General features: G+C 35.8%; 1 protein-coding gene across 1 annotated transcript in view; it reads left to right on the forward strand.

Annotated features, from left to right (window-relative positions):
* The first annotated feature begins 406 nt into the window (after positions 1 to 406).
* TRMT11 (tRNA methyltransferase 11 homolog) overlaps positions 407 to 25,036 on the forward strand; it is a 47,361-nt gene continuing 22,731 nt past the window's right edge. Inside the window, exons 1-8 of the mRNA XM_019729477.2 lie at positions 407 to 558; positions 7,831 to 7,896; positions 9,666 to 9,739; positions 13,293 to 13,374; positions 13,462 to 13,554; positions 13,788 to 13,922; positions 14,659 to 14,815; positions 23,418 to 23,498. Coding sequence (XP_019585036.2) covers positions 487 to 558; positions 7,831 to 7,896; positions 9,666 to 9,739; positions 13,293 to 13,374; positions 13,462 to 13,554; positions 13,788 to 13,922; positions 14,659 to 14,815; positions 23,418 to 23,498 — 760 coding nt within the window. The 5' untranslated portion in view covers positions 407 to 486. The remainder of the gene's footprint in view (positions 559 to 7,830; positions 7,897 to 9,665; positions 9,740 to 13,292; positions 13,375 to 13,461; positions 13,555 to 13,787; positions 13,923 to 14,658; positions 14,816 to 23,417; positions 23,499 to 25,036) is intronic.

The raw sequence follows: 25,036 nt of genomic DNA on the forward strand, positions 1-25,036 counted from the left end.
GGCTTACAAGGCATGTATCCTTGAGAAGTTATTTCTCATATCCTTGAGAAAAATATGAAAAGTATACTAAATGTTAAACGAGCGCACCAGGTATGTCAGTCCGCACAGAACTGGAGTGGTTAGAGGGGACTGTACAGAAAAGGTGAACTCAGTCCAGTTTTGACGAACTAGGGTTTGAAGAGCAGTGGAGCAAGTTGGAAGGACATCCGAGGACCACTGGGAACGACACTGTCTTACCCCAACCTGCTCCTGAACTCACCGCGGCCCCTCGCACGAGCTACTCGCACTTGGAGACCTGCACCAGAAAACGCATAGCCCAGGGACGCCGGCATCTAAGCCCGCACCGAGGACCCGCGGGACAGCGTCCGTCCCGCCGCGCTTCCGTTTCCGGCCCTTCAGGCCCCGCCTCCGCGGAAGCGGCCTGTTAGGGAGAGAAGGGGCAGGACACCGTGCGGGCCGCCGCGCAGGCGCACCTTGACGGCTACAATGGCGCTGCCGGGACCTTTGAACAGGTATCTGCTGCTCATGGCGCAAGAGCACCTGGAGTTCCGCTTGCCGGTGAGTCCGCAGCGTCCTCCACAGCTTCTGACGGGAGGGGACGGCGCGGTGGGGGCTGGTGTGCAGGTGTAGACGAGCCGCGCAGCCTGCGCGCCCGGGGATCCCGGGAGGTGTGATGGTCCGGGATATCACGCGGCCCCAGCCCCTCGGCCCCTGGGACAGGTATTAGCTCGGCGGAGGGTGTGTGAGAGACGAGTCCGAGACAGACTTTCTCAGCTTTACTTAGCGTTTTTATTCATTCCTCTCCCTGTGTGCCAGGCACCGGAGTAAGGCAGGTGAATATGACCGGTCCTCTCCCTCCAGGAGCTGTTCTCTAGCGGAGAATAGACAGCGGACAGACATGCTCAGTGCAGTGTTTTAAGTGTCAGATATGCGAGTCAAACTCCGTGGGGGAGGGTGGGGAGGTAGTGGTGGGTGGTAGGCCTTAAATGATGGAGAAGTTGGGAAAAGCGTTTTATTTATTCATTCAAGAAACATTTTCAGAGTACCTGTAATTGAATGTGCTGGACATTGGGGATATAACGGTGCCAAAGACAGTTTCTGTCTTCCAGGAGCTTACTGTTCAGGCAAAGGGCAGAGCAGATGCATGAACATAGCATTATGAAATAACGTTGGTAAGTGCACTGATAGATGCGCAGGGAAATATGAGAACCTATACAAGGAGGGAATCTAATCACCCAAGGGGTGTGGGATGTTGGCCTTTCGGTCGGATTCCATGAACTGTAACTAAAGGATGAGTATGAATTAGCCAGGCCAAGGAGAGAAATAAGTAAATTAGAATTACAAGTGTGGGGATAGAGCCAGGAGTGCAGTTTCCAGGTTCTCGGCCTCATGTGGAAAGGTGCTGGCTCAGGTAGTAAATGGCCATCAACTGTGATTGGATGGCCATCAGCTGTGGCTAGTTGGCAGTCAGCTGTAACCAGGGAGCCATTGGCCACTAATATAACTGCCTTGGCTACGCTAGCAGAAAATGGGGGCTAGAAAGAAGGTGGTGGCTGAGCTAGCAAGAGCGGATTGCAGCTAGCAAGTGAGGTTGGTTGGCAGAGACAAGTGGACAGCGGGTTGCGGATCGTGTGGCTCCTGTTTCCTGTGTCTCCAACCCAGCTGCCGGTGAGAGTCTAGTGGTATGACTCCCCTATCTATGGCTCCGTGGGCGTTCCTTTTTGGCCTCACCATGTCCTGTGTTCTTATGTGGGGAGCGGGACAGGAGACCCCACATGAGAACAAGCTACTCTTACTACTGGATTACGAAATATTTAGCAGAGAGTGACAAGAAGAGCAGGAAATGTAGATATGGGTCAGAAAATGCAAACCTTGAAATGAACATCCTGGAGCTTGGAAGGAGGAATTTATTGAAGAGTTTTAAGCAAGAAAGTGACAGAATCAGATTTTTCTTTTAAAAGTACTTTGGTAGCAATACAGAGGATAGATTTGAGAGGAATAAGTCAGAATCAGACTAGTTAGGTGTCTGTTGGAATAGTCTTGTTAATAGCTTAAAAAAAGCTGAACTAGGGCAAGGGGTAACAGGATGGCATAGACTGGGAAAATAGGTGATAAAATCATCAGGGCTTGATGATTGATTGAATGTGGGAGGAAGTGGGATGAGTCAAGGATGAGTCCTGGAGTGGATATGAGTGTCTCCATTTAAAAAGAGCACAGGCAGATGTAAGATTTAAATTTTGGTTATGCTGAATTTGATGTGCTTGTGTAACATTAAGTGGAGATGACCAGGAAGCAATGAATATGAGTGTGCATATAGCGTGATGGTCTGGTAATAAATATTTGGGAATTATCTGCATATGAACACCAGGAGAGAAAATGAAATTATCCAGAGAAAGCATAGCGTCAGAAGAGTAGTGCGCCAAATACAGGTACTTGGAATTATTGTTATTAAGGGGAAGTGAGAAAAAAGGAGGACATGAGGAAGATAGGCAAGTGTCAGAATAGGAAGGGTGTGAGGCCACAGAAATCGGGATGGTAAATTCGCTAGAGCTGTTGTGTAGAGTTTTAGGGCGGGGAAGCTTTGTTTAGTGGTCACTGAAGAGGAAGGGGAGCTAGAGTAGACTGCTCTCAACTAGAGCATAAGGATGGAAAGTAAGAGATTGGTTAACAGTTTGAGGGAGACCTAGGGTCAAGGGAGGACCCCTCCCCGCCTTGGAGAGATTGGTAAATTTATAGGCTGAAGAGAAGGGGTGAATGGATATAAAGGCACAGGGAGGGGAGGTGTTGGTTTTTCAATAGAAAGGGAGAGTGCGCAAAGGAGTTAGGATGGATGTGGGAGCTGGGTTTGCTGCCTAAGGGCCTGTTTTCTGAGTAATGAATGAGTCAAGTTTATTTCTTGACAGATGGGGACCAAGCAGTTTTATGGAGAAATTGAGAAAAACAGTAAAATTTGAAATAGTCTTTGAGAGCAGCAGAGGGAGCTGACCAGTTAAACAATTGAGTAGGGAAGAACACAGGTGTTAGAACAATGCTGAAAACCCAGCTGAGGGTGAAGCTCATGTATTTGTAATTGTGCTAATCGATTCTGTGATTTTCTTCAGTTGTGTTCAACTCACTGGCCTGAGGCCTTATGAAGGAAGATTGTGGGACAGATTGAGGATTAGTGTTTTGCTAGGCAGGTGCATTGGCAAGATAGGGCTGCAGAGACATAGAGTTTCATAGAGGAAATAATAGTTTAATTAGATCTTAATGGATAAAGAAGATGTTCTATGGGTGAAGAGAACTGGAAAACCCACTTCAGTGAGAAACAATAGCAAGTTTCTATTAGCAAGAGGCACAGGGAGATAGTTGATTATGGTGGTGTGGGGGTGGGGAGGGAGGATGAAGCTGTAGGCAGTGAGGGTAGAGATGTGGGTAGCATCCATAATTTGGAGTATTTTGAAACCATGGCAAGGAATTTGGATTTTATTTTAGATTTCATGGGGGAACCATTGACTCTATTTCCTTTTTAAGTGACAAAGTGGCAAGTGTTTTTTTCTTTTAAACCAGGAAGTGAGTAGTAATCATTTGTGTTATAGAAAGGTAACTGGAGTAGCAGAGAAAGGATGCCACTTAGAGGATGCTGGAGTGGAAGTAGAGGGAGGCCCAGGAGGGTGAGTGCCAATGGTTAGGAAGTGCAATGAGAAGGGCATAGTTAGGCTGCAGTCTTAAAAATAGCATCCGTGGTACTTGGTGATTTGACCTGTTTCTTCTGAAATTCTTCTTAGTCAATGTCTTACCCAGTTTAATGTCTTAAAAGCTCAGTTCTGTTTTATGTTCTTATTGTTCCGGGACTACAACCCCCTTAGTCTGGCATTCAAGGTCCATCATTGCATGGTTCTCTCCTCTGTCCTCATCTTCCCCACACCCCTCAATGCAGCCCACACTGATTCTCCATCATTCCTTGAATGATGCCCTCTGTTTTCCTGCTGAGGCTTGTACTCCCTTTTGTCTGGTTGGGTCTTTCCTATTTCACTCTTTAATCTACTGATTTTATTTGTTTAGATTTACCTACATAGTTGTTTATTTTATTTTCGGTTTATATATCTTATTTGATGATTTTTTCAAATCTGCAGTTTCCTTTTTTTATAGTTTTTCATCCTCTGTCAAAATTCTTGGTTTTGTCTATTCCCTTCAATATAGAAAGCATAGTTATGTTAAAGCATGTGACTGATGAAAGGGATTCTGTAGGTCTGTTTCTATTGTGTATTGTTTCTTTTGGTTCTTTTTCATATGTGTACTGGGTTATTTGTTAAATCAGTGCCAAATGTTGTATCTGAAATTTATTTGAAGAAGTAGGAGGCCCAGGATGATGTAAAACCTCTTGAAGACAGGAGCACACATGAGCTTTAACAATCACTTGAGCTCACTAAGATCACTTGAGCTCATTTTCTGGCATTAAATTCAGTTTCTGTTCTGATTCACACATACTCCTAGGATTTGTAGCTTTTTGGGATCCCAGTCTAAACTGGGTGGTTTATCAAGTCTCCTTTTCTCCCTATGGGTGGGTGGTCCTATACTCTTTTTGTCGCTCTAGCTTTATTAAGCCCTCAGAAGGGCTGTCTGCCCTCATAGCTGCTTTTGGAATTGGTAAATGTCCCTGTGAGCAAGTGGCTGCACCTTGGACTTTCTGTCCTTTCTTGGATCTTGATTTGGTAACTCTTGTAATCACTCCATGCCTTTAGCAGATGTCCGGTTTTTCTAGTTCTTCTCAGCAGGAGGCTTAATCTGAATTACCCAGTTTGCCATCCCTGGAAGTCAAAGTTCTCTCATCTATATAGATTCTCTCTGTGTTTCAGGGCTTAAGTCAGTTTCTATTGAAACTTTTCCTCTAAAACTGAAGTAATCTTTTCCTCCCTTGTACTCTAATATTATACTTTTTTGCTCTTGCTTCTTTAAGAGCACGGTGTTTTACATCTCTCATTTCAGTTACTAGGTTAAATGTTATGTTATTTCTACTAGACCTTAAGCTCCCTGAGGAGAAATATGAATTTATCTTTACCTAGCTCAGTGCCTTGCACATATTAGTTGTTTAATAAATACTGATTTGATTGAAATAGGATCCCTTTGGGGAAGGTGATCAAAAGGACATTCTACACTTCTAGCCCCATCAACTGTATTAGAACTGCTGCTCTGCAGGGAAGCTGTAATGAATAGCTAGCTGCCTTTATGATTTAAAATGAGAGATTAGGAATGCAAGTGTGGTCCAGTTTTACCTCTAGAGTTATACAGGGCCAGTTTTAGTTGGCAGCTGCCTTATTGTACTAAAGTAAATTTCAGACACCTGGGTTTTATTGCTGGTTCTGAAGCAAACTAAATGGATAAAAAGGTGGCGTAAAGAACTGAAAAGCTCATGTGAATTAATGCATCAGGAATGCTTTAGATCATGCCATATTTTTATAGCCAATGTCCTGTATAAATTTTTTTGTTCCTAATGTAGAAACATTCTCAACTGGAAAGTGAATTTGCCATAAGATGAATAAAAATTTTGTGTGTTGCTATTTCAATGTAGGTTGATGGAGTGGTTTAATACATGTTTTGCTTTCATATTTGAAACTTGGGTCATCACATTTATTCTCACTTTTAAGTCATTGCTTATGTTTTGTGTAGTAGAGCTTATACTGTGCCATAAGCTTCCAATAATTCTTCACTTTTTAAAAAATCTCTTAGAGCCTTTGTATTTTAGCCTCTTGCTGATTTTTGACAGTGTATTATACCAGAGCAGCAAACTGTTTTAAATGTAAAGTTGATTTCACAATATGCTTTAATATAGAACGAACAATAATCTATACTAGGTAGCTGAACCTATAATTTCAGTTTTTCTTTTAAGTACTATGACTCTGTCAGGCTTGCTCGATTTCTTGAGCCACTGGGCTTCAGGGACAGTGTTCTGGTTATCGTCATCTTGCTTCCTTTAATATCACCCCAGGTTCTGTGCTCCTCTCTACAATCCTACCTCACGAGGCAGCTATGATTCCTGTTTTACAGATGAGGGAATTGAGCGTCCAAGGAGTTAAGTTTCTTGTATAAAACCACATAGCTGTGATTTGGAAGAACTGGAAACCAAATTGCGGTCTGATGCCCAAGTCCAGTGATACCTCCTTTTCAAATTTGTGTCACCCATGTTGTGAAATGATTTGGGGATACCATCAGTGATTTACTGGTAGTCTAGGCTACACCTTGGTCCGGACATAAGATTCACCTGAATTCAGCTCCTTTTAATTCCGGGTATTAAAAGAAAAAGCTCTGTTTCATGGACAGAAGCAAAAACAGAAAAGGCACTAGTTGCTTAAACCTCCCATTCTTTTTGGTCTTGAGGTGGAGGACCTTCCTGGTCTGGGTATACTTTCTCTCATGGTGGTTGTGGCTCATGATGGGTTTGATGTTAAAGGCTCCTTCTCCTAGTTGAGAGGAAAGAAGATTGTAGGCACCCAGCAGTGGGGACACTTGTCTCTCATTAGGTTGCCTCTTCTGTAAGACCTACATGGAGGAGTGGGATTATACCTGCTTTGTATTATTTGAGGAGACAAAATTTGTGAGTAGTGCAAATCATAAAATTTGTATAGTCACCTTGCATTTATCAGTACAAAGTGATTACTTCATAGAATATACATACAACCTGAACACATTTCAACATTGGATATCTGATGTTTTTAAAGTAGCTCTTGTGTTCTGTTTCCAGTTCTGTAATTGATCTAGAAAGACGAGGAGGTTAACTTACCGTAACTTGTGCTTAATGAATTCACAGTGATGCTCCCTAGTTAATCACTTCTTTTTCTTTTTTTAATTCAACATATATTTATGTATCTAATTAACTGAACAAGACAGCAAAGTTAATTTCTAATGGGACTCTTCACTCTTGCCTGACATTTGGTAAAATTATTGGTCTTTTAATCATAAATTTATACATCACTAATGATTTTAGTTTCTAGAGCAAGAATGGTTCTAAATATGGCTTGTAAGTCAATATATTAAAAATACTGTGCTAGTAATAAAAAAATTTAAATAAATTTAAAGTACATTTTTTAAAATCAGTTGACAAAAACGGTACAACATCCATTTGAGCAGTAGTGAAGTGAAATTGATATTCTCTTGCATTAAAATTTAGGACAACCCTTTAAGAAAGTACTTTGGCCATATATACTGTAAGAAGCAATAAAAGTTTCATATCTCTGGATAAAGTAACCCTACTTATTGTGACTCTGTCCTAAAGAAATAATCCAAACTATGGAAAACAATATATTCATGAAATGTGTATTTTAGCCTTATTTGAAATTGATGAAATTGCAAACCACCTAAAATTTCAGCCTAAAGTATATTGTTTTCTATTGAAAATTTGCAATCCTGATGCCAAGGAGGAAAATGTTTATGATATTAAGATTCAGAGGGAGAAAAGAAAATCCTAAACGTGCTTTAAAAATGTTATTTCTTTTCTAAATATCCTCAAAATCATCTGTGTAATTATTCATTTTATTTTTATTGATCCGATATCAATCAGATTTACTAATCTATAGATTTTGTGATCTGTCTTTTTTTTTTTTTTTTTTTCCCCCCAAAATCAGGGCAATTTCTGGTCAAATCTTTTGGCAAATTTCTCAGAAATTATCATTTGTGACTGTAAAATTTTTTCAGAACCTGGAGTTGTAACCTGTCTGGCATTGAAATTTAAATGCCTTAGGTAGATCACCAACGCACTCTTTTTATTTTTTAATTGTATTACACCTGTATTTTTTACTAGACTTTGAGTGCTCTGTGTTAAAATGTATTCTCTCTATAATATTTTCAATATAGGAAATAAAGTCTTTGCTTTCACTTTTTGGAGGCCATTTCACCAGTAGTCAGGAAACTTATGGAAAGGTAAGTTAAAATTATTTTTCATTGGATTATATGTAATTCACTTATAAGTAAAACCTTGGATTTGAAGAGAAGGACTGAAAATCTTAAATTTATATTAGTACGGTTACTTGTAGCTGTTTCTAGGGGCAATTAAATAAAAAGCATATTTTGGAAAATGTTGTAGTTTTGGAAAATGTTATAGTTTTGGAAAGGAATTTAGATTTATTTCTAGTATTTACGTATTTTATTAGATTACAGACTTTAATACAACAGTTGTGCCAGAATTTGTATGTTTCTTCATTGAAAAAAGGGTGTCTTCCATTGATGAGGTATAATTAGAGTTAGAATTTAGAATTTAGCTAGATTTGAGGCTTATATTGGTATTCATTTTAAATTTGAAATTGTGCATGTGTAAGATTGTAAATTTATGAGCCTTATATTTTGTATTTGATAGTTTATCACTGTATTAGAAAAGTTTGGAAATGGGGGGAAAAATCATTCCCAATTCTTTCTTCTTGACATGACTTACCGTGTTGCCCTGAAAATAAGACCAGATTTTATATTAATTTTTGCTCCATAAGATGCATTAGGGCTTATTGACAGGGGATGTCATCCTGAAAAATCGCGCTAGGGCTTATTTTCCAGTTAGGTCTTATTTTTGGGGAAACATGGTGTTCCTTAGGGATACTACCTTCCAGTCTTTTTCCATAGACTTTCCCCCCCTCAGTTGTAATGCTACTTATAAACTTCTGCAGTCTCTTTTTCACTTGGTAATATTAATATAACCACATGTTGCTACATAACCTTCTATAACAGTATAATATTTTCCATTGATTAGCTTTACCATAATTTATCTAATGATTTCAATTAATTCAGGTTGCTTTAACTTTTTTTGAATAATAATACTAAGACGATCATCTTTTTTCCTATTTGCATTATTTTAAACTTTTTTGTAGGGTAGTGTAAATACTGGAAAAAGAAAGACTGGGTGTGGCAGGGAGGATTTTTTGGAAAAGATGAGAGGAAAGTTCCTGATGTTGAACTTGTACTCCTGAGGGACTTGCACTTACTGAGGACGGAGGAGAAGAGGGAGAGTGTGGGTATAATAGGGGGAGGATGATGAACTAAGATTAGGGTTCCTGCTGGGTTTTGCTGTGTTCTGGAAAAGTGCCTGTAATCTTGGGTGTTGAGACAGGGGATTGGGAAATCCCTCTGATACACCTGGAACTTTTTTTCTTTGATAAAAAAATACAAATTAATAATAATTTACCCTAAGATTTTCATCATAATTATTTCAGGGCTACCACCATCCCCCCTCAGGTGGCCACAACTACCTAGAAAAAGACGGATCATTCAAAGAACTACTTTACTTAGAAGTTAGAAATAAAATAACTGTATTATAAGGAATGATTAGCAACAATAAAAAAATTTCAAGATTATACTTTGGGGTATTATATGAATTAATTTTTTTGGTTAAACTACATAAGAGAGCAAATACAAAATTAATCTAAAGTTTTAATAACCTTAAGTTTGCTGATATTTTTCTTTATAGAATCACTTATAAGTATTCTGACATTATACTATATTATCCCAACAGGTTACCATTAATTGCTCTAATAGTAAGAAAGTAATTTACTTATTTACTATTAAAGCAATTTTAATTTTGGTTTGAATCAGATCATGTATTCTTACATAAAAGTAGGAAATAGGAATCTCTCCTTATTGACTTGAATAAAAGCATATGAGGTCATAAAACCGCTTAGAAGTAAGTTGTGTTTTGTTTCTTTCAGTCTCCTTTTTGGGTTCTTAATATTGCCTCTGAAGATATTGCCAGAAACTTAATGAAACGGACAGTGTGTGCCAAGTAAGAGAAACTTATGATATTCTCCTGCATGAGTATGTACCATACTTCTCATAACTACTCTCTCCTACTTTGTGCTATATTGGCACAAAGTAATAGAAGGGGTTGGTTGTTAGGGGGAGCTCAAGTTAGATTGCAATTACCTGCCTTTGCCACTGGATGGGGGTGGGGGAACAGAGGAAAGTTACCTGCTGAAACAGGGTAAGGGAATGTCATTGGTGAAATACAGAAACACTTCTTTTGGAATAATTTTTTAAAACTTCTATATTAACCAGCAGTATGGTGTAAGATGCTGATGTTATTACATAGGATAAATGGTCACATTTAATTATGACCAAAGTATTGAAAATCTAAAAATGTTTTTCTTATAAGTAGATGGTTTTTAGTTGAATGAGCAGAAAGGTGACAAAAACTGAGAACTGCCATCAAATATATTTTACTGTTTATGTAGAGGAATTCTGATTATCGTATCTTGGTATGGATTAATATAATGATGTTTCTCGTTTATCCTACTTGAGTGTTTTCTAGATTTTGTCATTGGCATATTCTCTTTTTTCCTTTCATTTCTTTTTTTGTGTGTTAATTATTGGAAAATTTTCTATCTTTGGGTTTGAAAATTAAACTAGTTTCAATCAGCATGTTAAAAAAATGAACAACTTATGCTATTTTTAGTTGCTTTTTTTCATGAACATTTTGGCAGATTGCTGAAAACCTTCCTTAGAAATCACAATATTTAATAATGCAGTACAAATAAGAGTTTACATGTGTCTAGTTTATTAACATGGTTAGCAATGCTTTATAGCATGGTATGTAATTGCTGTATTATAGAATAGACTATAATCCCACATTTAGTTAAATTCATCCTATTGAAAACTAGCCACAGTACTAAATCTAATCTCTTAAATTGAAGCTTGGTAATGGGTCTAAGTTATTCAATAAAAATGACTAGAAAAAGGAACATAATTAAAAAACACACCCTTGAGTAATTATTACTTTAGGTTAGAACATCAAAATTTATGGCCCTAAGAGGTGTTTGATTTCCAGAGATAAGGCTTATTAGGTTTAAATAGCTATTTGAGGACCCAGAACTTGTACACTTCCTTCAAAGCTCACATCTTCGGATGCATATGTTTGATGAATAGTACAATTAATAATTATGTAATGATTATATAATATATAATAATTTCTCACTGCTTTTTATTCTCTGTATATTTTGCATAACTGAAACTATACTTTAAGTGACAGCTAAGTAGGAATAGTATTACTGTAGAGGCCGTCTCTATAAATTTAATGGAAAGAAAAGGAGGAATTCATTTTCAAAGGATAACATTCACGATCCTAATTGTAGCATTAATTGTTCTGGAACTGAAATCGAATATTATAAGTGTAGATTCATAACTAACTTAAATTCGGTGTTGTTTTTTGTGTGTGTATGTGGTAGGATAAGGATTGAAAATTAATTTTGTTGACTTATTTTTAACGTGCAATAATTTGACCAGACCACAAGAAAAGTGAAAAATATAACAAACACTTAGTATCTACCTTGTTAGATCTCAACATTTTGAGTTATTTACCACAACCTTTTTTTCAAGAGAAAAAAAAAGTTTTCCAGAAACCTTTGATGCTCCCTGTGCACCTTTCCCAATTCCATGCCCTTCCTTCTCTCAAAGGATAGTTTCTTAAAGCATTTTTATTTGTCAGAAAGGTTTTATTATTACTGCTATAATCAGTGAAATACTTTCGATTATTGTTGATTTTATATTAATAAATTGACCATGCTTATTTATGTAACACCCGTGAGAAATGTGACAATCCGTGTAAACTTTATAATCTCTAAAATAGGGATCACAATAGTGCAATTTTATATATGAGAAGTGTTTATTCTGAAAATTTAAATCAGTAAAGCTATTACTATAAATTAATGTTCCTGTTATAACTGAAGCTTTTTATTTTGCCTAACTTTATTTTAAACATTTTAAATATAAATTTGTTAATATGTTATATAATTCTGTAAGAGGATATGAGTGTTATTTCATAAATTATTGGTTCTAGGTTGTTATTATAAACATTAGTTCCTATGTTATACTATGTAATAGTTCATTAGGGATAATTATGATCTGGAACTGTATGTACCTTTCCTGAATGGTCTGGGATTTCCAGTATTTTATTTTATTTTATTTATTTACTTATTTATTTATTTATTGCGTTTTTATTTTTAAGAAGCATTGTATGACAGTGGTAAGAGCATGGAGTCAGATGGATTGGATTTGAGTCCTAGTTTCAGTTGCTATATGACCTTCATTTTTCTGTGCGTCAGTTTCCTTATTGGTTAAATGGGTGATAAAACCAGCAGCTACCTCATAGAACTTCTTTGAGGAATAAGTGAGTTATTAATATTAAATGGCCGTAGAACAGTCCTTGTTCTTTGAGTTATATTAAGAGTTAGCTTTACTATTTTTCAGTATTTTTGCTTTTCAAGGTTTTTCCCTTTCCAGAAGTTGAGTTACCTATATATTCCCTCAGTTTATGCTTCCAGAAATCTTTCTTTTCCCTGAAGTTTCATGAAGACAGTGAACTTTGTTCTTTGTTGTGTCCTAGTGCATAGAACCATTCCTGTCATCCTTAATAAATACTTGTTGAATGAATGAATTGACCGAGCTTATTATAGTTTTTAAACATTAAGAAAAAAACTGAAAACTTAGACATCTGTTTTGAATAATTTTTTTTGTTCTTGTTTTTTATTCTCTGTGTGCTTTGTGTAGCTGAGGTCACTCCTTAAGTGATAGCTAAGTAAGAATAGAATTACTGTAGAGGCCCTCTTTCTATAAATTCAATACAAAGCAAAGGAGGAATTCATTTTCAAAGGAACATATTTTCAATTCTAATGGCAATTACAATAAATAAATTCAATTCTAATGTAATTAGTGTTAATTACAATAATAGTTTGAATTTAAATGCACAGAACTGCTAATATATAGATTGAGTTCCATTACAACCAATTCTAAGAACTATTTCACTAACTGCAATGAAATTTTACTTGTACTTATTTAAATGTTCCTTGAAATCAGTGGAAGCTTGAGAATATTTTTTATAGTAAGATTTTTTTTGTAATAGTTATAAAAGTAATTGTTTGTTACTAAATGTTACTAAATAATACCTAAATATTAATAGTAACATTTTTATCTGGTCATTTTTCTTTTGATTTTATGGAAAAACATTGGGAAAATTTGGATTTCCTGTAGCTTTTTACCTGTTTCAGTAAAATAACTTAAGTGATTTTACTGCATCATTTGTGTTGTAGTATAAAAATATAATGATGAAAACGGAAAAATTTGACTTATGTTAAATTTCCCCTTCTGTGTAAAGTTCAATCCTTATGTGTGATTCGGACTTATGATGTATTTGTTTCCGGGATACATGTTTCTCATTTATAGCTTAGAAAACATAGGCAATAATTGTTTTAGTGGCGTGCACATGAAGAATTAGTGAAATAATTGTTGCGTATTACTGTGTGAACAAATTTAACTGAGGTTAGTGCTAATCATTTATTTCCTAGGTCCATATTTGAACTATGGGGTCATGGAAAATCTCCAGAGGAGCTGTATAGTTCTCTTAAAAACTACCCTGTGGAGAAGATGGTACGTAGTGAAATGTGGTTTTATGTAGCATGTCTGTAGATATAGTAGAATTATTAAGCTTCAAGAATTTATCTGCTTTTCTTTTAGGTTCCATTTCTACATTCAGATTCTACGTATAAAATAAAGATTCACACATTTAATAAAACATTGACACAAGAAGAAAAAGTCAAACGAATAGATGTAAGTGAATTTAGCAAAAACCAAAAAACCTGTGCAATTAACGTAGTCTCTGTTGATATAGAATAATGCCCAGTGTCTGTTAAATGCTTATTTTGTAGCCCATTGTTGCTAAGTACTTTTCATGTTTTGTCTTATATAATGCGGATACCAAACTTAAAAGTGCATATTATTAGTTAAGCACTATTTTTCCTTTTAAATTTTTATAGGACATTAGAATCACTTTTATTTTTTAGGCCCTTGAGTTTCTGCCATTTGAAGGAAAAGTAAATTTAAAGAAGCCACAGCATATATTCTCTATTTTGGAGGATTATGGTTTGGACCCGAACTGTATCCCTGAGAATCCACATAATATTTATTTTGGTAGATGGGTAAGCAAGTGTTCTTTTTACCTATTTTATTTTGTTTTCTTTAAAAGTTAAATATTAGGCCTTTGTATTTGACTCTGTGTAGAACTTTGAAGGAGCTAAATAATCAGAACTGTACGAATTAAAGTCAGTGAAAAATATGGGGTTATGTGTTTTGTTAGTGTTTTCTATAAAGATTCCTATGAAGTGCAAGAGGTTTACTAGATAGAGGGCCTAGGTAGGAGGCGGTGTACATGGAAACATTAACAAGAGACTTGTCAGGAAGTCTGAACTGCATTTTTAATAAAGCAGAGAAAAGGCAGAGCTCTGTGATAGCTGAGGGATCTCATCTGTGGAGCTCTCAAGCCTAGGTCTCCATTCTGAAGAGAAATGAAATCACTGCGGCGCAGTCCTGCCCACTTCCTGCGGCTGTAAGTGGGTGAGTGGAAGCTGTGGCTTGTGTCACAAAATTGTTGTTTAGGAGAGAAAAGGTGAGGGAAGCTTACCCTTACCACCAACACCTGGAGGAATTGCATTCAAATTCAGTTCAGATTTGGTTTGAAAAGTTAAATGACAGCACACTAAGAAATAAAAGGTATTTGTTCATAACTTCCTCAATCACGTTTCTAAAGAACAAATTTTAGAGCACTAGTAAGTGGAAAGAAGTTCTCATCATCAAAATACTGTGGTTTCATTGGAAATGATTATCTTAAATCTGTTCTATAAAGTTACAATAACTTGAAAAATATCTCTGATCTAGATTGCAGATGGACAGAGAGAGCTTATTGAGTCATACAGTGTCAAAAAGAGGCACTTCATTGGAAATACAAGCATGGATGCTGGTTTGTCATTCATCATGGCCAACCATGGAAAAGTGAAAGAAAATGATATTGTCTTTGATCCATTTGTTGGAACAGGTATTTTTATTTAACTGTTAAGCTAGTGTAGAGATGTTGCTTGTTTATTTAAGTCAAGGTCATAATAATATTTTTGTTAAAAGATTAAATGAACAGAATAATTTTTAAATTATTAGTTAATGGCTAAGAGACAATGACGTGTTTGTGTAATAGCCAGTATTTTACACTTTTGGCACTTCAGAGATGATGCTGATAGGTATTTGTGGTTTTTTCCCCCCAAGTAAACAAACCACAGTGTGGCGCACACCGTACGTTGCAATACCATACATTGTGGAAATATTGTCAAGTTACATAGTTGATTTAAATAGGGAAACTCTTAGGGGGAAGAAAGACTTAGTGACAAAAATGTGTGTTCATCTTTTAGAATTGATAACCATATACTTAGATAGAGAAAAATAGTTAGTGTACCGTATTTTTAATTTGGTTTGTAGAGGTTTATAAGTATGTGTGAAAATAACAAAAGTGACTAAGTATCAATGGGCTAGAGTTTGGCTGCTGAGGCCACAGCCTAGGTTCTGTACACACTTGATTGGATGTCATCGTAATTAATTTTGTGTGGGAGTTCTACAATTCTAAGTTTACTTCATCTGACTCTGAAGATATGTTCTTGCCTCAACCCATTTTTGCTCAATCTTATTCGTAGGGAGTACTCATATTCAGGTTTGTCTGGCTAACCTCATTATGATTCAGGTTGTGTGGGAACAAATGCTTATGATTGGAGTTTCTCCCTGTAGCCATCTTGCCCCATCAGAAACTTTGTAAGCAGTAATGATGCAATTAGCTAACATTTGTTGAAGAGTAAAACATTAGGTACTAGACTCTACACTCTAATGTTATTATCTAATTTAATTCTTACAACAACTAACGTGAAGATATTTTTTTATATTTTCCTGAGGAGATTATTGCGCTGAGAGTTTAAATGACTTGGCTAGGGTTATACCATGTATAAATTTCATGAATTTCAAACTCAAGCAGTCTAAATCAAGAGCTCATGCTCTTAACTAGTGTCAGAGCTGCCTCTCTCTGCATTAGCATCTGTCAGCCAGCTATTAATTACACTGTAAATAACTTGAGAAATATGACCACAGGTGATTAGGAAGGAGGCATATCCAAGTCAAGAGGTATCTAACTGATGTAATGATTTGCTATATTTGTTGTTGAATTAATCCTCTAGTGAGTCTCTTCTCCCATTCCACCATTGTCTGCATATATCCCATCCCCAACATATTACCTGTTCCTTTCTTTCCTATCCTCATTATCCTAAGTGCTTCCCCCAACTTTTTGAACTTTTACTGGAAATAATACCAAACTTATAGAAAAGTTAGAAGAATAAAAATAGAACAAAGAACACCTACATATCCTTGACCCAGAATAAACTGTTGTTAATATTTGGCCTCATTTGCTTTATCATTTGTTGTTATGTTAATATACATAACTTCTTTTTTTCTGTACCATTTGAAAGTAAGTTGTATCCTCACACCCCTCAAATACTTCAGTATACATTTCTTAAGAATAAGGATGATCTCTTACATAACCACAATATAGTTTTCAATGTTGGTAAATGTACTATTAATACAATACTTTAATTTTTATATTCCATTTTTGTATAGCGTTTCTTTTTCTTTTATGAAATTTGCACTCTGAAGAATACCATCCGTCCTCCCTTTATTTTTTATCCAGAATGATCCTCCTTTTGAGTCATTTGATGGTTCCTCAATTTCAATTCAGGTTTTACATTCCTGGATAGACTACTAACTATATCAGTGATTTTGCGTCCTTCTCAGGCATCCACATGATGGCTGTCTGCCCCTCATTGGTAATGTTAGTTTCGATCAGCTGGTTAAGATGGTGTTTGATTGTTCCACTGTATGATTACTATATTTTCCCTCTTGCAGTTAATAGGAAATCTGTAGGGACACATTAAGACTATGTAAACCTGTTCTGCTTCTGAATTCCCCCTCACCTCTGTCAAGTTGTCAGATTTAACATCCACTGATGATTCTTGTCTGAACCAGCCTTGACTTCGATGGTTACAAAGGCAGGATTTTCCAACTCTATCACTTCCTTATTTACCTGGTGACACTGACTCTATTGTAAACACGAGCCCTTTCTTCTCTCCTATGTGTTTATTTATCTCTTACTAATATGAACTAGTGTATTACCTTTTTTCTCCCTTGTGGTCTATAATTTATTCCTTTATAAAATTGTTGCTCAAATTGTCTCAGATTTGCCTACTAAGAGCCCTTTTGCACTGGATTTGTCTTTGTGACATGTTTTTTGAGCACTTCCTTACTTTCTGGCTCATCTTCTACCTGCCCACACCCTGGAATCAGTCACTTCTCCAAGGAACCCTTGTTTCTTTTAGTGGGGAATGGTATTCGAAACCAAGATCTGGGTGCTAGGGATCTTTGTTTCTAGACTTTTTCATCAGAGAAGCTAGGAAATAGATGGGTGTATATACACACTATGCATGTAAATGCATATGTAAACATGCACATTCCTACATACATATTATCAGTGTGTATATATATGCATATATATGTGCATATATATATATATATATATGTGCAGACACATTTTAGAAATTGTGAATTTTCACATATACTTCAAATTCTTGTCCTCACAGATTTCTTTCTTGCCTATTCCCCATTGCATATGTACTTCTTCCACATAAGAATCCTGGTTCCTATCAACATCAACACATTTACTCTTTTGTTCATTCCTGTAATGCATCTGAAATAGTTTCAAAATTGCTTTGCCTGTACCACTAAAAACAATCTTACTAAAAAGGTAAGTTTTCAGGACACGTATTCAGTTCTTGGTACTCCACCTAAGTGTCAATAAAGTCAAATACGGTGCTTTCTTCTTTTCCCCTTCATTAAAATTCAGTTGACATCAGTTTTTCTAGTTTTCCCTCAGTTTAAAATTTGTACCCCTCCCACCTTTGTTGGTTTTCTTTTATTTTTAAATATATAGAAGATTAATTTGTTTCCAAAAGTCAGAATTACACAAGAAAGTATACTCTAAGAAATGTCACTCTCTTCCATTCTACTTCACCAATCCCTTGTAGGTAACCAACTTTTTTGTTTTCTAGTTGATTCCTTCTGTGTTTCTTTTTTTGTAATGATAAGTAGATATATATACATTTTGTTCCCACTTCTTTCTTACACAAAAGATAGCAGCATACTATGTATGTTGTTTTTAACTTTGCTGTTTTTTACTTAACTGTATTTTCTGGAAATCACTTCCTGCTCTTTCATAGAATTTTCTTCATTCTTTTTTCCCACCTTTTTCACCCACGCCCCCACCCCACTCCCCTCTGGCAACCATCAGTTTGTTCTCTGTGTCTTGTATTCTTTTTTTATAAATGTACTCCATGCGTGTATATACTATAATTTATTCAAACAATCTCCTATATTTGGATGTGGGTAGGTTCCAGTATTTTGCCATTATAAATAATGTTTGCAAAGAATAATCTCATTCATTTATACTTTCATAATGTTGGAGATACAGCTCTAGGGTAAACTAGAAGTAAGATTGCTGGATTGAAGAGTGCACACACGTATAGTTTTGTTAAATGTCAAATTGTTCTCCATCACACCATTGTATATTCTTGCCAGCGATATATGAGATTCCTTGTCCCCCCATAGCTTCACCAGCAGAGTATATTATGAATCTTTTAAAATTTTGCTAATCCATTGGGTGAAAATGTTATCTCAATATAGTGTTAATTTGTATTTCTCTTATTATGAGTGAAGGCCAATAAGTTTTTATATTTTAAGGGCCATTTTTATAACTTTTTAAAAATTATCTTTTATGTCTTTTGCCCATTTTTCTGTAGACTTTTTGGTCTCCTTATTTTTAAAAGTATTTTGTATGTTAGGGACATTAGCCACCTTCCCCCTCCTTGGTTTATACACACACACACAGACACACATACACGTGTGTGTCTGTGTGTGTGTGTGTATATCTATATATATAATTTGATATATACACATGCATATACAATTATGTATGTATATATGTACACACAATTTTATATTATATATATAATATAAAATATTTTCTCCCAGTTTGCCATTTATCTTTTGATTTAGCATGTAGCTGCTTTTTGCCATGCAAAAGTTTTTCCTACATTCAAGTTATACAGGAGTTAAGCTATGGTTATTTTTGTAATACTTTTGTAGTCTTAACTTTTTCCTTTTAGATCTCTGGTCCATTTGTGCTGTATTTTCTTGTACGCTGTGAGGAATGGATCTATTTAATCTTTTTCCAATGCTAAATCACTTATTAATCCTTAATCTTGTTCTTGGACCTTTAAAAACTTTTTCTGTGAAGTGAGAGGAATTCTTAAGATACAGATTTGTGTGTAATGCTTAATATGCACACATAGATGTAGACCAGACCATAAAGTTTAAAAACAGAGTTCCTAGTAGAGGTGAAATTTCCTTCATGCATATTAGGCTGGGTATATTATGAAATGCTAACTTCCACAGCAGTCAAGGTCTTTACTACTATTAGTGTGGTAAGGAGTGAAGAGACCTGCTCCTAAATTGCTTTAGGGCAGCTCCTGAGAGTGGGTAGCATATCTTGGTCATTTGACTGTTTATGTAGGAACATTAATTGTAATGTGTAGGACAGTTAATAGAAAATTACAAGAGGAAAATATTTACAAAGATGCTGCTAAAATAAATTTCATAATGTATGTTTGTAGTCTGTGTAGCTTTAGGCCATTAGCTAGTTTTTGTTTCGAAAATGGTAATAGCCAATAATTGTGAATAGACACAATTGTGAATAGTTTTTAAGCATGGTGTGTCCTTGTCCTCTTTCTTGGGCCTTTTGTCTCACTGATGGGTAGTACCTTCTGAAGGGTTGGAGAAATAAGTAGCTCAGTGCCCTCCTCCATGGCCATAGTTTTTCACAAAGCATTTGATGACATGTTTCTTCTGTTTCCTTTTTTAGTATTTATTTTAAATTCAAGTGCACCCAATTCCTTTTCCATTTTAAAGGTACAAAATTGACGTATATTGGTTTCCCAAATGCTTTACCACAGTCTATTTATGACCTGTGATTTTGTCAGGGTTATAGAGTAGGGTAGAAAACTTCTGGGAGATTGAAAGGAGAGAGAGAATGTTTCCCTGCCTTAAGTACCTTTCCTTTTTCTTTTTGATACTCGGCTACATTGTCTAGAATGACATTACGAGCTGCTGAAACACACTTTTCTTTTCATCTTACCAAATATGTCGGTTGTCATTTTAGTAAAGTTTTTTTTTTTTTTTTTTTTTTAAGTTGTTTATCTCTATTTTCCTGAGGAGGAAGATACATATTGGGTGAGCTCTCATTAATTAGGAAGTACTATTGTTCTAACACGTGCATGGCTGAAGGAATAATCGGCATGAATGTGCTGAGAATCTAGAATGCCACAGGCCTGCACATGATCTGTCACAGGACTTGTGAATGGTATATAACTCTTACTGAATGTTCAGCTTAATTTATTTTGTTTAATAATACATTTTACTTTTGCTTCCCTAATTGGTAAGCTAATGTATATTTACATTAGTTGCTGCTGACCCCAAAGGATTAGCATGGTATAGATTACCATAACAGCAAATAGAGTTCATTTTAAATCCTTATTCTATCAGTTACTATGTGACTTTGGGCAAGATTCTTAACCTGTCTGGACCTCACTTCCATCATTTGTAACATGGTAATAACTAATATATTGTGAGGATTAAGTGAGGTTTTATATATATATATGAAATTCTTAGGAAGTTGCTTGATGCATGGTAGACATTCAGTCAACTGTACTGGTTATTATTTTGAATTATTTTGTTGAGAACTTAAATGCCTTTTTAGTGAAAGATGTTAGATATAGCTAATATTGAGTGGTGATGATGAATAATTGGGCTATGCACTCACTTTCTAGTCCATTCTTTGGCTAATTTCCAAGATACTCATAATTTGCAACCATTGGCAAATTATGACAGCAGGCAAGGAAATTGAGAGTTAAAATGGTAAACATCTAATTCTTTGTTTATATTTGAAATAATTAGTACTAGTGTGTGTTGATGTAGGTAGGTAGCTGGGGCGTGATTTTATGATGGAGCTATGCAGCCATAGCCGATTCCTTTTCCCCTTCCCCTGTCTCAAGTGAGTCAGGTCCTATAGTAATTGAGAATAGACCCAGGAGACTACTGTGTTCTCCTTGGCCTCTTCTGCCTTCATATGGCCCAGAAGTGTAATGAAAGGAGTGGAGGCCCTGTTGAAATTTTATCGTTGCAAAATGATAGACACCAGAGCCAGGTGCTGGGAAACTGACTGGCCTTTTTCTAGGAGGAGCCTGTGGGGGGAAAAGAGAAAGTTAGGAGAGAGATTATTGATCTCTGTAGGTCTGCGTAACAGTCTCTGCTTCCCATTTTGTCCGCAACACTTTGTAGTCCTCTTTTCCTGAGTTTCATAGTTCATCTAGTAAAATTTCTACCTTCTAGCAATATCCTTTGGCTTAGGCTACTAGTTTAATTAATTTCAGCTCTTTTTTTTTTTTTTTAAGGATAAAATAGACGTAATAGTATCTCCAGTTTTCCTCCTTTTCTCTTTTTCTTTCAGCAAAACCAAGGCACAGTCTCTCATTTCCACAACTGTGAAGCTTTCCACTTAAATCTCTAAAGATGAAAATCATAAATTAACTTCTCTATCATAAATAAATTCTACTTAGTGTCCTTTTGTTTATAAGATATTACCCTAACCTTAACGTGGTTGCTATTTAAGTAATGAGAAATTAAAACACTGAGTTTGTGGTATTTTGACACTGATAGCATTTAGTAAGATACTGGGTGAGTCACATTACCTGCCGCCTCAACACTTCACCCCTCCTTTTTTTTATCACCCCTTCTTCCAGCAGAAAACTTCAGGGAAGCTCCAACTGAGGTATAACTCAATGAAAAATGCTTCAATTTAATGTAAAAAAACAACTAGATGATTGGCAGTATTTTCCCAGTGACCAGTTTAGAGAAGCTGATTTACAATGATTTTATTTAAAACTTGAAAAGCTTAAAGGGCGCAAAGTTAACTAACAGATGCGGTCTAACAGATTATTCATCTCCTTTCAGCAGTGTACTCTATATTGGGTCTTCTCAAAACTCACTCTAACCAAATGGATAAGGTTCTGTTTAAGGAAGCACAGGAAAGTTTTTCTGTTCCCCTTGACAACTAGTTCTTCTAGGTGAGTATCTGCCTTAATTGGCAGAATTGTAGTAATTCCTCGTAATTTCGGTGAAGTGATTTTGTGAGTATTCCAAGTCATCACATATAGTACCTTTCACAAATAGGGACTGTTCCATTTGTACAGTAAGAATTACGAGGTCTTACCTGTCACACAAAAATGGTTTTTATAGTTGGTATGAACGAATCTAGGTTTTGGTTTCTGCTGCACTTTTGGTCCTCCATTTCTCTTCTTCATGGAAGTAGTCAATTATAATATTTTTCATGAGAAAACTATTTGTAAGTACATTATTACCAGACTATGCTTTAAATGGCTATGGAGGGAACACCATTAATTGATAGATCTTGACCCTCTGGAGGCACTACCCATCTTTATTTTAGAGATTACATTTCAAAAGGATGAAAGGAGAAATAGCCCTAGTTATTCACCCTTGTTTGAGTCTGTGCTAGTCTAAGAATATGTTTCAGGTTTCAGTTTGACAGACCTTTCAATACAGCTATTAAGACTTGCCCAAACAGTAAGACCATTTTAATTTGGATGATTAAAAAAAAAAAGTGAAGTTCGATGAAAAGTACAGTTATTAAAATATTTAACTTTGATTTTTTTCTTAAACTATTTAAAATATTACTGCCTTTTATTTTAGAGGATTTCATTAACTTTTAAATCTTTATTAGGATTTTTCTTCTTATGTGAGCTGGTCACACCTACCAAATTACTTTGTACATTCAAATTGTATAGGGACCTTTATTCTTACTTTGATCATAGCACTAAGTAAACAGATGAATCATTGTATTAGTTATTTCTATGTATGTTTGATAATAGTTATTCAGAAATTCGTATTTACAGTTTAAAATGAGATACTTGCTTCACTAGTTATAGGCTAACTACTTTTGTCCTAATATTTTAATTTTTGTGAGGACTAATGTCTTACATATTAATTGTGCCCTCTGTAGTTATTTGAAACTGTGTCTTCAGTGAGAATTGAGCCCAGTTTCAGAATTTATTTATTGCCAGCTCTTTGTGAACAGCCTGATATGCTCATTTGTAAGAAAGGAGCAAGATGCTTTATGTAGACCTTTCAAAATAAGATGAAAATAATGTGTTAATATGCATTATTTTGACCAAAAAAAGATAATTTTTCATAAGTGGTGCTGTTTAAAGCCAAGACATACATTAATTACCTGCTTTGTGAATGATGTTGTGAGCATAGCTTAGGGTTTGTTTTCTCAGTTCTGAAGCTGCTAAATGTGGCCAGGACCAGTGATGTTCCAGGGTACTCTGCCGGCAGCTAGTTTGTAAGAAGCTGGGTCGAACTATATAGGGGAAGAAACAAGAGTCTGGGACTTCTGATTAACAGATGATAATTGTGTGGTTTTTCAGGTGGCCTTCTGGTAGCAGCTGCTCATTTTGGTGCATATGTGTATGGGACAGACATAGACTACAACACAGTTCATGGCTTGGGTGAGTAAAGGTTCCAGACAGCGTTACAGTCTTTGCTCTTGTACCAAATGTGCCTTTAGAATAATTAAATAGTTTTATGTGGCATTATACGTCTTTTTCAATGTTAAAATGGAGTTGTGGTATAATAGAGTTTTACTTATTTTTACAACAATAAGACTTAATTGGGTATCTGCTTTTTATGAAGTGACCAGTATGTGCAAAGTGATCTGGGGGAACACAATGATGGATAAGAAAAGGCCTCCTCCTCAGAGGTATTTGTGGCCGAATTAAGAGAGATTTTTTAAAAGTAGGCCAACTGTAAGGTTGTGAACTTTAGGGCTGGGAGAGAAGCAGGAGAGAGGAACTTACATTTTGTAATCAACATGTCCACGTTAATAAAACATACAGTTTGTATTTAAAGAATGCTTGCTTTTGATTCAATTTTGGAGAATAGTTTAAAGTTAGAAGCTTCACTAATGATGTGTGATTGGATGGAATTCAGTCAAACTGAAAAAATAATTATAACTGAATGGTGTTAAAAATGTCAGGTGTCATTGTTAATTTTGAAATTGTTTGTGTTTATGTTGGTATTCCATTATTGTAATTAGAATCAACCTTTAAAATGTTCTTTGCCTTTTTCTTACTCAGTGTAAGTTATTATAGAGGTAAGAATTTATTATACTTTATTTTATTTTGCTGAAGCAATCTGATATATTGTACTTGATGACCTTTTTTTCCTACCTTGACTATAAGGAATTTAGTAATACGAGTATTTATCAAAAGGAAAATGAATATATGTTATCAAGTTCACCTAAATAAGCTAACCAGAAAAGATATTCTTTGTCTGCAATATGTTATAGAAGACAAACTGCTGAGAAGAATTATTCCAGTTTGTTTTCAGTAGAAGCTGTATATTTGCTTTAATGAAATTGTCCTATATAATTTATTTGAATTCTTATTTATGAAAGTTGTGTTTAAAATTTATGTTACCACCTTTCAGTGTACTTGGATAGAATTCTGATGCACGTAAGAGTTTCCTCAGAGCTTATCCAAGATGCTGTTAGATAGGCCCTCTGTTTCCTATGCTTCTAATCTCTTACTATACTCAAATATTCTCGTTTCCCCTATTTTTAAAAATAGAAAACCTTTTCTATCAATCCCATAGGAGCCTTTTTGTTTTCCTCTTACTTTTGCCAAAGTACTTTTTTGAAAAATCAGTATTTACTTGGTGTCTCCTTTCCTTCATCTCTCATCTCTTATGCCCATTATTTGCCAGCTTTCATGCCTATTGAAACTCTTACTAAAGCCATAGATTTATGGTGTTTGGCCGTGTTGACCTTCATAGAGCCTCGCTTGGTTTCCTAGACCAGGAGTCTCATCGGGTACTTTTATTTCCTGGACTGTTCCGTCTCAGTCTCTTCAGGGCCCTGCAGTTTTCTTTGACCCGTGTTTACATGTTGCTTTCCCCCGGGCATCTCTCTCTCCCCTTCTCCTACATGTGTGTAATGTCATGTCATTCTTCGCCTTTTGATTTTTCAGTTTGTTTTTATTACGAAGTA

The sequence above is a fragment of the Rhinolophus sinicus genome, linkage group LG05 (genome assembly GCF_036562045.2).
Source record: "Rhinolophus sinicus isolate RSC01 linkage group LG05, ASM3656204v1, whole genome shotgun sequence".
In the NCBI taxonomy this organism is placed as follows: Eukaryota; Metazoa; Chordata; class Mammalia; order Chiroptera; family Rhinolophidae; genus Rhinolophus; species Rhinolophus sinicus.